The sequence below is a fragment of the Cryptomeria japonica genome, chromosome 10 (genome assembly GCF_030272615.1).
Source record: "Cryptomeria japonica chromosome 10, Sugi_1.0, whole genome shotgun sequence".
In the NCBI taxonomy this organism is placed as follows: Eukaryota; Viridiplantae; Streptophyta; class Pinopsida; order Cupressales; family Cupressaceae; genus Cryptomeria; species Cryptomeria japonica.
In genome coordinates this window covers 299,951,406-299,969,063 of record NC_081414.1, presented here as the reverse complement: position 1 = coordinate 299,969,063, position 17,658 = coordinate 299,951,406, and the positions used below count along the sequence as shown (strand labels likewise).

Below are 17,658 nucleotides of genomic sequence, written 5' to 3'. Positions count from 1 at the left end.
AAAATTTTCCATAAATTCCTTATTTTTATCTTTGGTATAGAGTCTAAACAAATAATAGATGCCTCGAAAATGTGAACCATTCCTAACAAAGAATCAATGTGTTATTGAACAATATCACAACATTAAAATTTTATCATGAGATGAATAGTATGATGTTTTCTTTATTCAAACCTAGATTGGATGTTGCATGCTTGATATTGAAGTTAAATTCTACATGGATCAGACTAGACAAATAGACAAGACAAACACTATAGTTTAATGAAGTGGTATTATACTAGACATGACTTGTCATTGTAACTTCAAGGTGTTATTGTAATGAATAACTTGAAGGTTAAAATGTCTTGAGTTAAATTTTACCCCTTTTCAAGCTCAAGGCTAAAATCATTATGTGAGTGAGCTAGAGACACAAAGAACATGTTTAAAGAGTATGTTCAAATACAATATAAAATAAAATCTATTACTTCCTCATGTAATCTTTTAAAGGTCTTTTCTTTTATCATGAAAACTTATCATGTACATTTATGCTCTATGCTGGGGATTTAAGGAAGCATCATGTAATAACCCAATCCATCTAGCCCAAAAATCCCATTGAAGTTAATTAATGTTCATTCACATGTATACTCAAGTTTTCATCTTTCCATCAAATATCATAGGAATCCATCCATCAAATAGGATGGGATGAAGAATTCTCTAGCCAAAGACTTAGACCTAGGGATAGTCCATTTTCCCTAAGTCACTCTAGTGACAATCCATCACAATAAGTCTCTCCTAAAGACTATACTCCTCTAATGAAAGTGCATTGAATATATTGCCTATATTTATACAAAAACAAAAGGCTTGAGTCTTGCCTTGAATTTTTTCATAAATTATCAAGGAGTCAAGAAGTCCATCATATGATTCTTTCAAGTATATTAAAAATATATTTTATACTTTATTACCTATGTTAGAGATTTTACCACCCATTTCCCCTAAATTGAATTCTTATCTTGAGTTATCAATCTTGTATTATTATTTAAGTTGACACAACCTTTCTTAGCCACTCTCTAAGCTCACATTTGAATACTTGAGAACTGGGAACATCTTGTTTTTTTCAAACTATCTACATATCCTTCTTGCAAATGAGTTCAAGTTGTAAAATATGTATTTTTATTTTCTAATGTATATTTTATGTAACTATGTGAATGGGTACACAATATTTTCTAGGGTCTAGTTCATTGTTGGTTGTCACCCACTCAAGTGAAATAGAGATGAAATCCTAAATTAGAATAACTACTTGTAGGTACCTTGTGATAAGGTGTGTGATGTTAAGTTTTATATGTGGAATGATTTCGTGTTCACTACAAACCTAAGTTTAATTTTCTTAATTCATAAAGATATTGATTTAGTCTATCAATTTGGTTATTTAATACCTATCTCCTAATAAATTTTCTTTTATCAATTATATATTTTAAATTTAATTAGTTCAATTTCTCTACTCACATAAATCGAATCAGGTTATCGTAACTAAATATAACTAGTCAAATTAACAAGAATAGTTACATGATTAATCAAAGCAATTATACTTCCATAACCGTTCTTTTGAATTTAATTTTTATATTTATAAAATATTAACACCCAATGAAGAAAAGTCACACTCATTAGTAGATTATTACATTTGTTGGAAATTGGAATTATGTTGTCATTGATGTCAAACTTGTAGGTTTGGATGTGGTTTGGTCTATATATAGTCTTGTATGTTGTCATTGATGTCAAACTTGTTGGTCTGAATATGGTTTGGTTTGGATATAGTCTTGTATTCTACAACTACTATCGGTGACAGTTGGTGATAGGTGAGTTGTCCTGTGTTATGCAAACTACTGTTGGTTACATTTGGTGACAAGTGAGATTTTATTATGTTGTCATGGAAGTATATGAAAGTTTCTCTATTTTTTACATTTGATTAAGAGTGTCAAAAATTGGTGTTGATGTTGAGTTTGATTGGTACCTCAATTCAAGTTTCTTTCCAAGATAATCAAAGATGTACGATATCAATATGTGATGCTTAGTATTGCTATTGAGTTTGAGTTACAATAAGTTATATAAAGTTGTAGCAGATGTTCAGTGGTATATTTGGTCTAGTATTAAGTGTTAAAATGTTGTCACATTTTTTGGTGAAGATGTGCCTACACGAGGAGTTTTCAAAAGATCAGTGTAGCAAAAGTTTAAATATGCCAAAAAGAAGTCCTATTTAATGCCCCAATGGAAGAATGTTTCGATCTAGATTGTGAAGAGTATGGTTTACAGAATTGGACATAATATTAATATTCTATGAATGGTGTACTATCAAATTTGTAGGTCTAATAGTTTCTCAGATGAAGAGATTAGTTGTTGTTGTTCTCTGAAAATAAGAGTGTCTATCAGACTAGTCGAAAATTTGTTTGGTGGCTTCTGGATACATGAATTCAAGTGTTGCAGTTTAGAGGACATGTGTATTTTTTTCATGTAGTGTTCCAATTTGAATATCTGGTTTTGTTTTTGTTCCACATGTGAGTTATGTTGGTTTGTGCTTGGTATGGTCAGTTGCGTTGGGTCTCAGTGTGCCCAAATGGATTATCTTGTTTGGACCATGCCTTTTTGATCTGGATATGTATTGGAGCTTAAGTTTGAATATTGTTTTAGGTCTCACTATGGTGTGTGGATATCTGTATTAGGTAATTTGCATTGCAAGATGTTTTTGGGCCAACTGGTTCCTAAGTTTTATTGTTTATCTAAATGTTTCATTTGGAACCAACTTTGGAAGATGTGTTAGGGCATGTGGCTCATTGGAATCAACTTAGAGGGATGTATGGTGCTACTTTGAGGTGCCCTTTTTCTTTTGGAGTGGATCACATTGGATATTATTGGTATGGATGGCCTAGTTTTGGGTCAATCTCGGTGAGAGTTAGTGAATATCTAAGTTGTATATAAGGATGAGTAAATATGTATGTTGAGATGTACAAATGTATGGGATGTGTTTGAAATGATGTGAAGTGGATGTGAATGATATGCAAAAAGATTTTATTGACAAGGTGTGTGATAGTTAGTTAAGAAGATCCTTGATAGTGTTCAACAATAGAGTTTGAGGTCAGATGTATTTTCCATGATATTAGATACTTTACACAAAGGTTCAAGATCAATTTCATGATTAGAAGATCCTATTCATTTTTAGTTCAGTTATTCTTATTGGAAGACAATGTGTCTTCTTGGCAACTCTTTTTATCTTTCCTTAAAGCAGTGAGCTTCATTTGTGCAAGTCTTTTGTATATTACCCTAAGATTGTGCACATCAGCTTGAAAGTCTAGAGTAGTGAGCTCCTTGGCATGTGGCCTAATTATTGTAATCACTTATATTTATAATTTGAGTGTGACTCTCACCATGGTTTTTCCCTTCTTAGGTTTTCCATGTAAATCTAGTGTTCATGATTTGATTGTGTATTGTACTTTCATTAATTCATTAAAATAATATGTTAGTAGTGGTTTAAATTTTAAAAGATAAAAAAAGGAGTTGTGTTAGAGATTCGAACTGATTCACCACCCCTCTCAGTCTTGTTGTGTGTTCACCAATTGGTATCAAAGTCTGGTCCCTTGTTGAAAATAATAACCACTTGAGAGAGATCCATAATGGTACGATTTGAATTTCAAAGCACAGAGGTTTGAAGGTACAAATCACTCTTATTGGAAAGAGAGAATGGAATTTCACTTGGAGTCTCTATCGAAGGGAATATGGGAAATTATCAAGACTGGTTATACTGCTCCACAAAATGGTCCTCCACAAAGTTTGGATGATATAAAAGATTTTAAGAATAATACAAAGGCTAGAGTTTCTATTATTAGTTTCTTAAGTGATGAATTGTTTGGCAGAGTTGTGGGATTAAAGACTGCTAAAGAAATTTAAGACAAGATAAGAATTGTATATGAAGGTGAGTTGAAGTCAAAGCAAGTTAAATTGACAAATCTGAAACACAAATTTCAGAACCTAAGTATGTTTGATGATGAGCTCATTGAAGGCTATGTACACATGGTCAATGAAGTTGTAAATGTTATCAAAGATGTTGGTGGGAAAATAGAAGAAATAAATGTTGTGAGAAAAGTGTTGCTAAAACTACCTAAACCCTACAAACCTAAGATGTTTTCTATTGAGGAGAGTCATAATCTAGATAAGTACACACTAGAGAAACTCCTTTGTTCACTATCTACTTTTAATAATTTTGAGATGGATGATATCAAATAGGAAAGGAGAGAAGCGAAATTCAATGTTTCAAAGAAGCCTAAAGATGAACCAGAAGAAAGAGAAGAGATGGATGAGCTTGAAGAAAACTATGTAAGAAGATCAAAAATAGGAACTGAGAAGTACAAAGGTATGTTACCTCTAAAATTCTTTAATTCTAGTAGAATTGGCCATTATGCTTCTAGATGCATGTATAAGGAAGACTACAAAGATTTGATGATGATGAAAGGAAGGATAGATATAAAAGTAGTGATGAAAATAAGAAGAGAGATGATAGAGATAAAGGAAAAAGAAGCTTGTGTTCAATAGAGAAACACATATCTAAAGATGAAGATGGTGATGGTTCAAATGAATAATTATTGTTCTTTGTTATAAGGGAGATTGATAAAGGAAGGTCCAAAATATCAAAAAATATGAAGAATAGTGGAAACCTTGTAAAAAGAAACGCTACTTTGCATGCTAAAGTTAACCCAAAATATTACATCATTGAATCTAGTTTCTCAAACCATATGGCAGGTGATGAAAGGAAGTTTATTAACCTTGAGAAGTATGATGGTCGATCAATGAAATTTGTAGGAGAGGAAGCTGCACCTATTTGTGGAAAAGGATGGATTACAATTGAGGGTAAGCATAAGACTGATGATGTTTACTCTGTCAAAGGTCTGAGACAATTTGTTGAGTGTAAGTCAGATGTACAATAAAGGTTATGAGGTCATATTTTAAGAATCTAGATGTGAAATTAGAAAAGGAGGTATCGGGAGATTAGTTGTAGAAGGTATGAGAACAAATAGAAATGTCTACTATGTGAAGGATAACAGTGGAAGCAATTGTTTGTTGGTGTAAGTTTGTGGAAAATAGAATTAGACCGTGTTTGCATGTAAACCTAAGAATGAGGTTATTCCTATTGATGCAGAAGAAGAGAAAGTTATAGAGGTTAAAAGTTGGATAAAGATCATTAAAGAGGAACTAAATTAGATAGAGGAAAGTTGGACAATAGAACATGTACCTAAAGTGGTAAATAAGAGTGAGACATAAATCAAGAGGATGTTCATGAGAAGGCTAAATAAAGATGATAAAGAAAAAGAAAAGATCAAAAATGAATTTAATCAAATTGAACCTACTATGATCTAGAACAAAAGGAATTTTAGGAAGTCTTTCTCTCATACCAGGTAATCATCATGCTTCAATGGTAATTGTTTTGCATGCATTAAATTTGGACATAAAATAAGTGAGTGCAGAAATGAGAAGGGATCACATTCATTCAATAAATAATGCTATACTTATAACAAGTTTGGTCATAAAGCTAATGCATGCAAAAGTAGAATAATATGGAATGGAAATATGAATGCAAGGTATGTTAGGAATGTCTAGTATTCCAAGGGATATTGCTATACTTGTAGTATGTATGGGCACAAGGCCATTGAGTGTAGGTCTAATGGAAGATTTAGAAGGACTAGTGATGGCAGAATGAATGGAAGTGGACTATAGCAAGGTTTGCTATGCTATAACTATAACGAGACTGGCATATTGCTAAGTATTGGAGAGAAAGGAATGCGAAGTCTACTAATCTGAAAAAGAAAATTAATCTTAAAGACAATTTGAAGACATCGTGGGTGAAGAAATTAAATGAAGATACATTTATGATTATATCTGCACCCTCAGTGTTGATTCTTCTACTATCCAAGCTCAATGTTGTATCTAGGGAGAGATTTGTGTAAAAATCTTATGAATCCCCCTCGAAGAGTTGGGTGTTGAGTTGTCGTCAGCATTGTTGACTGATAAAGAGTGCTTAAGAATCCTATGCTCCCAATGGGAGTTTTTAATGAACTTGTAGAAGAGGTGATCTAGAGATAGAGTCAATCTATAATAACAGAAGAAGTTTAGATGGTGGTAGAGTGATTTCTTGGAGCAAAATTTAGTCTCATTATCTATTCTTGAAGTAGAATATTTGTGACAGTTCTTTTGTGGTACTCAGATCATGAGAGGAAGTATTTTAAGTTGGAGACTCAAAGCTTATCTTTTGTCTCTTGGATTGGTGTGGTGGCTACTCTTAGGGGAGTACTTGTAGTAAATGTTCCATCAATTTTAGGAAAGTGGTTGTATATGATAGTTCTTCCTATTAGGGGAAGTATTGCACGTCTTAGAGAAAGAGAATGTGCTAAGATAAAAGAGTTCATAAGAATATTATAAAGGGGGAGAGAGCTTCGAAGGAAGGTGACTGTTTTATATGTGTGCCCTTTGTCTTTGATGTCAAAAGATGATAGATTTCAATAGAAGATGGTACAAGTGTTGCAGTTGTATTGTCATTTATGTAAAACTTGTTCGTTTGGATGTGGTCTATTCTAGATATAGTCTTGTATGTTGTCATTGATGTCAAACTTATTAGTATGAATGTGATTTGGTCCAAATACAGTCGTGTGCTATGCAAACTACTATTAGTGACAATTGGTGACAACTGAGCTACCTTGTGTTGTGCAAACTACTACTGGTTACATTTGGTGACAAGTGAGCTATTATTATGTTGTCACACAAGTATATGAAGGTTTCTCTATGTTGTATTGTCGATTAAGAGTGCCATAATTGGTGTTGTCATTGAGTTTCATTAGTGCCTTAGTTGAAGTTTGTTGTAGAAGATGATCAAATATGTTTGATATCAATATGTGATGCATGGTATTGCTATTGAGTTTGAGTTAAAGTAACATATAAATTGTAGTAGATGTTCAGTGGTGTATTTGGTCTAGCATTAAGTATTCAAATATTGTCACATAGTCTAGTGAATATTTTGTGCCTACATGAGGAGTTTCTAGAAGATCGGTCTAGCTCAAAAGTTTCAATATGTAGGAAAGAGTATTTAATTCCCCACTAGAAGAATTTTTTTATCTAGATTGTGAAGAGTATGGTTTGCGGGCAGAGGTAATGTTAATGTTTTGTAAATGGTGTACTAGATCAAGTTTGCAGGTCTTGTGGTTTCTTTGATGATGAGATTAGTTGTCGTTGTTCTCTAAAACTAGGAGTATTTGTCAAACTAGTCCAGAACTTTTTGGTGGCTTCCAGATATGTGAATTGAAGTGTTGTAGTTTGGAGGACATGCTTATTTGGTTTTTGTAGTGTTCTAGTTTGAATCTTTGGTTTTTTTTTGTTTTTTTTTTGTGATTTATTATAGTCTATGCTTGATATAGTTAGTTGTGTTGGGTCTTAGTGTGCCCAGATAGATTATGTTGTTTGGATCATGCCTTTTTAGTTTGGATATGCCTTGGAGGCTAAGTTGGAATATTGTTTAGGTCTCATCATGCTATGTGGAGATCCATATTAGGTAATTTTCATTGGGAGATGTTTTGATTTGATTAGTTGTTGAGTTTTATTGTTTATCTACATGCTTCATTTGCAACGAGCTTTGGAAGATGTGTTAGGGTATGTGGCTCATTGGAATCAACTTAGAGGGATGTATGGTGTTGATGTTGGGTCCCCTTTTTCTCATGGGGTGGACTACATTGGATATTATTGGTCTGGATGGCCTAGTTTTGGGCCAATCTAGTTAAGAGTTTTAATGAACATCTTTGTACATAAGGATGAGTATATATGTAATATGTGTTCAGATGTATAGATGTATGAGATGTGCTTGAAATGGTGTGAAGTGGTTGTGAATGATATGCCAAAATATTTGATTGAGAAGGTGTGCGACAGTTAGTTGAGAAGAGCCTTGACAATGTTCGGTAACAAAGTTTGAGGTCAGATGTATTTGCCATGATATTGGACACTTGATATAGAGGTTCAAGGTTAATTTCATGATTAGGATATCCTATTCATTTTCATTTCATCTATTATTGTTGGAAGACAACGTGTCTCTCTTGGAAGCTCTTTGTATCATGCCCACAAATAATGAGTTTTAATTGTGCAAGTCCTTATATCTTTCCCTAAGGTTGTGCTCTTTAGCTTGCGAGTTAAAAGTAGGGAGCTCTCTAGCTTTTGGCCTAATTATTGTAATCACTTATATCTATATTGTGAATGTGATTCTTGCCATGGTTTTTCCCTTCTTTGATTTTCCATGTAAATTTGGTGCTCATGAATTGATTGTGTTCTATACTTTCATGAATTCATTAAAGCATTCTGTTAGCAGTGCTTTGAAGTTTAATATATCAGAAATAAAGTTGTGTTAGAGATCTAGACTGATTAACCCCACCTCCCTCCCCCCCCTCTCAGTCATGTTGTGTGGTCAATAAACTTTTCTATAAGTAATTGCTTAATTATAATTATCTAATTAAAATACCATGATAACACTATATAAACCTGCCGTTGGCTAGAGGCATTCTACAAGATTTCAAATTCATTAGAAATTGACATCATTCTTAGATTAAAAAAATAAAAAACTAACAATTCAGACACCCTTTTATAATCACCAAAAATAGCCTATGTTGATAGACTATTCAACTAGGGGATACACATATTTTACAAACTCAATTATTCTTATTAATAAAAATCAGAAAAATAATAATCACATTAATCATTTAAGATACATTAAAACTACATATGCACAAGTAGCTATCATTTATCACAATATTCCCCTAACTTTGATTCCTTGTGTAAAAACTAATTAGGACAACAAAGGTTTATATAAAAGATACTCATTTTATCCATCCACCCTTATAGATCCAATATCAAGGTTTAAAATTGTACTTATGCTTATCTTATTCATAACAAATGAATTTTTGAGAATATCCATTCAATAATTATGATTCTTGATCATTAACCTTGCAATAATATAAAATATTAATCCTATATCTATTATAAATAGATATTAGTAAATATATTGACTTAACAATTTGATTATAATTGGCCCATTAATGGGCCTACGTGGGTTAATCCATTTAGAACCAATGATGAAAAAGTTGTATGGACGATACCAGAGGAAGAATGTATCAAAATAGATTTTGATGGAGCATTGAAATGGAAGCTAAGATAGTTAGGAGTTGGATGTGTTGCAAGGGATTGGTGAGGAAATATTCTAGGATGGAGTGTGCAAAGGCTTGAGGATGGTACAAACAATGAGGTGGAAGCAAAAGATAGTGTTACTTGCGGTGAGCCTAGTGAACAAAATTCAGTTTCCAAATTATACTTGGAGGGTGACTCACAGATAATCATAAATTCTCTAATCAAAGGTAATGTGCAGGGATGGAAGCTAAATACAATAATAAAGATTATATAAATAGCATAAGTCTCTTTCAAAAATTTGAAATATCCCACTTCAGATATGAGGGAAACAAGGTGGCAAACCATCTCTCCAAGTGGGTGGCACGATTAATGGAGAATGAAAGGGAGACTTGGGACAATCTCCATTGTATAGAAATTGATGAGGTGGATGTGCAAGAGGAAGGAAATGTTCATGCAAAGCCAGTGTATTGATGGCATGTCATTTATTACATCATCCTCCTTGAGATGTTTGGATCATGTAAGGCAAACTTTAAACCCCTTCGAAATTGGCAAAGATAATTCATTCTAGAATGTTGGCATGAAAAGCAGTTGGGTTGAGAAAATTGTAGAAAAATGTAGTTGAATTTCTCCTTGTAAATGGTGTAGTAGATGGTAGCATTTTGGGGGAAGGTCTCAAAAGAGAGACAAAGGAATGTATTCAAAATTGAAGACCCCATGTTTCCTCAGATGTTGAGCATAATGTTGGGTGATGAATGCTTGAAGGTAGAGTATAGATACTAGACCAACATCAACATTGCATCACTATTTTAGCGTGGTCTCTAGAGATAGGGAATAAGGAGGATGCACACTAGTTTATGAACTAGTGCATCAAAGATAAATGAAGTAGGGGGCCTAGAGCTTTCATTGTCATCACAAAACTTGGTGATGACCGGTTACATGTCATAGAGTACATACCACTATTGTGCCCTTTCCTCATTTGGAGCGCATCATGTGATAAGGAAGTTGGTGGTGAAGGGGTGCAAATTTGTTGGAACTACATGTAGTAGTACCTCAAAGAGGAGGCAAAAGAATAGAAAGGTGGTGGCGAACAGAAATGAATTGGGAGAAAACACCAAAAATTCAAGAAGGACTATTGGGAGAGCTAGCGCTAGGGGAAGAAATAGAAGTGATAAAAATGGAAATTTTTGGTGTTGATAGACGTAATTTTTTTTTGTTTAAAAATGTCATATATTATGCCCAAGTTATGGGATATGAGGGTAGTCTGTAGATAATTTTTTTGATGATACATAATTATGTATTTGTATGAAGTAGTGTGGGAGCTAGAAAGTAAGGTACAAACTTTTGAGATTTTGTGGTACAATAAATAGATGAAATTAGATAACTAAGATAGTTTAATGTAATATTTTTGATAGATTAATATATACAAAACACTTTATTGATAAAAGAAAACAATTTGATAATAAATTATGTTAAAGCATGTATTTTCAATCTAGTAACTATGATAATAACTTAACATCATTCGAAAAGAACAATAATAGTTAATAAAAAGATGACTAGGTAATGACAATAGGCATGATATATGTCAATTCTATCAAAGGTAATAACTTGCTAGCAATTTCCAAACAAGATAACTACAAAATCATTGATAAACAAAATTATTGATATCAACATATCTAAGATAATCTAAAATATTAACAAATTGATCATTATAAAATGATAATCTAATTTTCTTAGATGATAATAATCTCGCAAAGAATAATAACTAAAATGAATGCATCTTCTTTGTGAGAATAATCTCACAAAGAATAATAACTAAAATGAATGCATCTTCTTTGTGAGAATAATCTCACAAAGAATAATAACTAAAAAATACTCGCAAGTCTGAACCTCCATAAAAAATAAATACAGTTTTGTTATTTGTGCAAAATCAAATATGCTCACCTCCATAGCAACCAATCGACAAAGGTCAGTGCCTTATAATTATAATACAAAAACTACACTGTCATTAATTGTAATCTGTCATTTGTCTGATTATATTTCTCTGAGGAAGCTGTACATGCAGAATTTCAGACATGCCCTCTAAATAATATATGTTAGAAAGGAACACTGGCCATTAATTTATTATATATTCAAGTACAGTGCAGGCCTTTGTTGTAGGAAGTCATTTGCAGATTTCTTGTTTGTGAGTATAGTCTTATAATGTGCGCACTAGAAGAGGAACAATTCTATTCAGAATGCAACATGTTTAAAGATGTTTAGTGAGCGGTTAACCGCTCAGCATAAAGTCTTGATCAAGAGTGTGAAAAATCTTAGGTATATCTCATATTTTGAGTTGGACACACTCTATCCGTCTCTTCTTTGATGTTCATAGCTCACCAAATTATTTTCTTTCTTGAAAGATTTCTAGATCTTACATATATATTAAATTATTTAAATACATTACCCTACCTTAAGATGGACATACCCTATCCACCCCTTCTCTAATGTCCATAGCTCACCAAACCATCTTCTTCCTTTTGAGTAATCTCCAAACCTTATCCCCTTTCACAAAAGAATTATATTACTTCTTGTTTATCTTTGGAAAGTATTCACTTTTTTCTTTTGCATTTGATAATCAATGACTTTTCAAACCTCTCTCTCTCTCTCTCTCTCTCTCTCTCTCTCTCTCTCTCTCTCATACACACACACATACATATGTACATATGTATATGTATATGTATATGTATATGTATATATACATACATACATACATACATACATATACATATACATATATATGTGTATATGTGTATGTATATATGTACATATTTGTGTAGATGCATATATATACATACATGCATACATACATATATAATCTAAAGTGTCAATAAATAGTATAAATGTATCCCCTTTTAAATTTGAATGGGTCATTTATATATAAAATAATTTTATTTTTTATTTTTGGGAAAAACTTTCGCAACAAATCTTATTCAAGGATGAAAGCCAAAGCTATACAAAACAACACAAATTTAAGATACTTCTATTCCAATAATTTAGTTCTAGAAATACTATTCCTCTATAGAAATTCCTATTTTACATATATGTGAGAAATAAATAGGGTTGGAATAAAGTTGCATATCTCCATTCCACTCCATGAATGTGGTTTAAATCACTTTATGCATAACTACCATATCTATATTTGTATCATAATAGACCTCATATCATATCTTAAAATAGTACTTGTGAATGGGTTTTCTAAATTATGTCATTTTAACATTATATACATTTATTTCTTGTCTAGATGGATGCAACACAACAATATAAGAAAAAATTTGGATCACGTGGGGGTAGTTGGGATGGTGGTTCTGGTGGAAGTGGTTCAAGTGGTGGTCATGGTCCTCCTAGACCACCTCGTGGCTTGGATAGTGTGCAAGAAATTGATCAAAGTAAGTTTTTTGAATGAGTACACTTTGTTAGTGTTCTTTTTGAATTATGCACAAGATAATGCTTTTTCTCCAAATGAAGAAAGTACATACCATAGATGCATATAGTGAACATTTTTTAACTTTTTATTTTAATGAAACATGCTATATTTTATCCTCTTTATATGCTATTATGGTATCTAATACTATGGCTTAATTGTGTTTTCAATAGGTTCTACTCCTACACGTGACTCTTGTTGTGTCACATATCAAAGAATTGAATCACTTTAAGGTTGAGTACGAGATTGGTAACTCTTATAACACAATAAATGGATTCTAATTGTGTGGTAATTCAAAAACATTCTCACTAAATCATGTAATGATTGATAAGGAGTGGAAATTTCTCAACTTAAATGTAGAATAAGTAAATATTATAAAATCTTTAAGCATTGTTAAAATAATATTAGAGAATAAAAATTATATTTGAGATTGTGCATATTTATTTTATATGGTGTTTAGATGGAAAATTCATAGGTGCCATGAATTTTGAGAATCAGTCTATCATTTAGACAAGTTTTTGCACTTAGGTTCCTCAGATTAAGAAACTTTTTCTAGAATATTTTTTCAGCAATTTGAATCCTATACATGTCCCTATAAAACCTTGTCTACTATATAATTTATCATTTCTACTTATACTTTGTTGATGATTTCAGTTACTTGATCATTTAGATTATCTTTTTCTTGATTTCCTTGAGAAAGATTTATGGTCTAGTATCTAATCTCTTTTGTACTTTTCTCCAAACATTATGGTTACCTCAATTTGAAGGTCTAAAACTCTCTCATTATAGATTTAACTAAATTTAGATCGAATACAGTTAAGTACCCTCATAAATGGGGCTAGAAAGATTGATCTTCCTTTCAACCCCCGGGAGGGATTTTTTAGGTCTACTCCTTATCCAAGTTGAGTAAAAATAAATTTTTATGGTGCCTCAAAGGGAAACCCTAGTTTGAGCAGTGCGAGATGCATTATAAGAGATCAAATGGGAAGGATCTTGGTTGAGAGGCTAGTGAGTTTGAGAATTGCCACAAATAATGAGGTTGAGTTCAAGGCTACCCTGAGAGGATTAGATTGTGGACATGACCTAAACATTCCCAATATGCACTTGGAGCGAAACTCTCTAATTGTAATTAATACAATTAGGAAAAAGTATGCCTCAAATTGAAAATTGCAAAAATGGATATGAAGTAAAAGCACAAACCTGTGTCACGCTTTTATAAAGGAACTAGTCAACACAACTAAAATTGTTTAACTTCGACCGCATAAAAGTGACATTTCTAAATTGAATTTTGAAATGATGTAAACTAATCAAATGTAGAAATATTAATGAAATTTAGGTCTGTTATTTTTTAAATTTTTTGAAAAAAAAATTTGATATTTTTTTCATAAATTCAATGAGATTTTTCATTGCTGAAAAATGTTGAAAATAAAGGGTTCTAGTCAGCGTCACCAAAAAAATTAAAATGGACTTTATTTTTTCTGATTTTGTTTTTCCAAATAGAGAACATATATACGCAGTGCTAAAAATAAATAAATAAAATTGATGTATATTTTTCTCGTTATAATATTTTGAAGTCCAACATAGCTAAATTTGACAGTTTTCATTCGGTGTCACCTTTTGACTACTAAATTTACCATTAACAAAAAAAAAAACCCTTTTCAAGAAGATTCTCTCATCTAGTGAAAAATATTTTTAAATTTTTTTTTTAATATCATTTAATATTTTTTTTAAATTTCTAATCGGCCTCTTTTTTAATTTTAAAAAGCTACTCAACATATAGTAGAATGATTTTTCAAATGGGGAGTCTGAGCGGGAATTCTGCTCCACCAATCATGGCATGTTTTCAGGGGAATAATGTGGTCATTGGACAGGAAGGATAGCATGTGGGATAGGAATGTCAAAGGATAGGAGAGAGTCAGGATGAAGGTGCGGTTTTTGAAGATGGGGACCCACAAGATGGAATAATTCTAAATGTTCTAGGTGAGCCTGAGTGTTCACGTGAGATTGGATATCGGGTTGTATCTAAACCCTGGTCTTCCCTCTTTAGTGTTAAACCAAATAATATGTCGGCGTTCCCTCCAGTTAGTAATATTTTGAAGTCGTTTGCTGGTAGTTTTTCTATTGTCATCCCTGATGAGGTAATAGATCATAATATTTCCTTGATGGCTCTATCTTTGGTTGGCAAGTTCATGGGTGCAAGGCCTAATATTGATTTGGTTAGAGCCTTTGGTAAAAAGAAATGGCATTTGAAAGATCAGATTGAAATTACTATTATGTCGAAAGGTTTTTTTCTCTTTTGCCTTTTCTTGTGAAGATGATTTATCTGTTTTTTTGTGCGGCCCCTTGGGTTATAGGGAAGGCTTCTCTAGCTTTGAAGAGATGGGCTCCTAATTTGGACTTGAACAATGCTATTTTTGCCTCTGCTCTTGTCTGGGTAAGATTACATGGTTTGTCATCGGAGTATTGGTATGAAGATGTGTTTAGGGGTCTAGCTAGCTCTTTCGGGGAACTATTATCTATTGATCCTATGACAACGGCTAGGAAGAGAATGGTTTATGCCAGGATCTATGTTTGCATTGATCATGACACTGATCTCCCCTCCTCGATGGATATCATGTCTAAGCTGGGGAAATGGACTCAGGAAAGTTGAATTTGAAACTTTGTCATTTGTTTGTTTCCTCTACAAAAAGTCTGGGCATTGGGCTAAGAAATGCCCCTTGCAGATCAATAAGAAAACTATCTCGAAGAATGGTCCTAAGCAACTAATTTGGAGAGAGAATAAAACCAAAGAGGATCAGGGTGATATTGGTGCTACTGAGACTTTCCCTAAACCTATTTTTGGGGTTCAAAATGAGGTTGAGATCCCTATGGCTGTAGGGAATGATTAACAAATGATTCTGAATGAGCCCAATCTGTAGGCCCCTAGTCAAATGGAGCATTGTAACGTTGAAGCCAATTTGAAGTCCAATGCTCCTGACTAGCAGTTAGAGGATGGAGAGATAGCAAAAAAAAATAATGATGGTGGGGATGTATCTTCACCTAGAACTAAACCTAAGAAAATGCTTGAGACGGTTATGAAGGTTGTTTAGCCATCCTTGATTAATCCGGGCTCTCAATCTGTGGAGGTTGTTAAATCCACTTTCCCTAAGGTGGAGTTGTCTCCCCTTTCTCAGTTGTTAATGAATAATGATCAGAAGGGGAATACTAAAGGAGCTATTTCTTTAAATGTGGGGAAGGAAAACATGGCCCCTGCTTAGGTGGTCTCGGAGGGTGAGGTTCCCTTCACACAAGTGGAGAGGAAGAAATCCAAAAAGGTTGGACAACAAATTGGAGTTTCTTCGGCTGGGGTTTCTACAAGGCAGAGACTTAAAGCTGATACCAGTATTCTGAATTCTCCTCCTAGTAGAAAATCTACTAAGTGGCATCGAGAGTAATAATGTCAGTGTAACATAGAAGATGGTAGTCAAAGGATCGTCTTTGAGATATGTTCTCCAGGTAAGAAATGAAATTCATATCTTGGAATATTAGGGGACTAAATGGGTCCCATAAACAAGATATTATTTGTAATATGGTTAGAGATCACAAGCCGGATATTGTGTTAATCCGGGAAACTAAAATGATTAGGGAGAAAGTGGAGAAGTTGAAGTTTTTTAAGAACTATGGGGTTGTTGGTAGTAGTTCTGACGGTGCCTCTGGGGGACTACTACTTTTTGAAATCTTAACTATATTAAGGGGGAAATTTTGGAAGTTGATACCAATTTTGTCTTTGTTAGGTTTCACCATATTAGAGATGATTTTACTTGGGTTTTGTCTAATATCTATGCCCCAAATATGAAAACTGCTAGAAGTAAATTTTGGAAGAAATTGGAGGCTCATCGTGTTAGAATCTTTGATGATAACTGGATTATTACAGGAGATTTCAACACTCCCCTTTGTAATTTGAAAAATTCGAAGGATCTCAAGTGCACATGGATAGTCAAATGGACCTTATGGAATTCATTGATCTCCATGCTCTGCATGATGTTGATCTTCAGGGGGTGACCTTTACCTGGACCAATAGAAGAGCAAGTGATGATTTGATCCAAGTGTGGTTGGATCAGGCCCTTATATCTAATAATTGGTTGGTTAAATTTGTGTGCTCTCTTACGGCTCTTCCTAGAGTTGGGTCTAATCACTTCCATGTTTCCTTTGTCATTGATGCCATTTCTGGAAAAAGAAACTTTCCTTTCATGTTTGAAAAGATGTGGCTTTCTCATCCTTCACTAGAAGATTATATTAGGCAGTGGTGGAATATTTCTATGGATGGTTCTGCTATGTTTAAGGTGGCGAAAAAGCTTATATTTGGTAAAGATAATGTCAAACAGTGGAATAGAGAAGTGTTTGAAGATTTATTTGCTTCAAAGACTGCTATCTAGTGTGAGCTTAAGGAGATTCAGGACAAGATTCAGGTTGAAGGATACTCATCGGTCTCTCTTGAGATGGAAAATAAATTTTTCAGGAAATACCATGATATTATTGCGAGAGAAAAAAAATTTTGGAAGCAAAGATCTTGAGCGTTGTGGCTATCCACTGGGGATAGAAACACTAGATTCTTCCGTATGACTACCCTTAAACACAAAGTTGCTAACAGGATTTCTAGGATTTTGGTGGAAGACGGGGTTCTCAATAAAGATGATGAGATTTGTAGTGAAGCTACTAGGTTCTTTGCCTCCCTCATTTCCATTGATGCGAATCTAGATGTAGATTCTCAAAACACTTTGTTAGATGTTGTCCCTTCTATTTTGGGTGACGAGCAGAATAAGTTCTTGACTGCCACTCCCTCTAAGGAAGAAATCAAAGCGGTTGTGTTTTCCTTTTAGGGTAATAAAGCCTCAGGGCCAAATGGTTTCCCGATGTTATTTCTTCATAAATACTATCATATTGTGGAAGAGGAAGTTTCTTATGGGGTGAAAGAATTTTTGGGGGCTAGGAATTTACTGAAGGAGCTGAATTCTAATTTTATTGTCTTGGTTCCCAAGACTGCT

At 33.3% G+C, this 17,658-nt stretch overlaps 1 protein-coding gene across 2 annotated transcripts in view; it reads left to right on the top strand.

Annotated features, from left to right (window-relative positions):
• Positions 1-13,071, top strand: part of LOC131040858 (uncharacterized) — a 38,703-nt gene extending 25,632 nt beyond the window's left edge. For both annotated transcript variants that reach the window (XM_057973813.2, XM_057973814.2), the window contains 2 exons: positions 12,455-12,599; positions 12,808-13,071. In XM_057973813.2, coding sequence (XP_057829796.2) covers positions 12,455-12,599; positions 12,808-12,915 — 253 coding nt within the window. In that variant the 3' untranslated portion in view covers positions 12,916-13,071. The remainder of the gene's footprint in view (positions 1-12,454; positions 12,600-12,807) is intronic.
• The last annotated feature ends 4,587 nt before the right edge of the window (positions 13,072-17,658 follow it).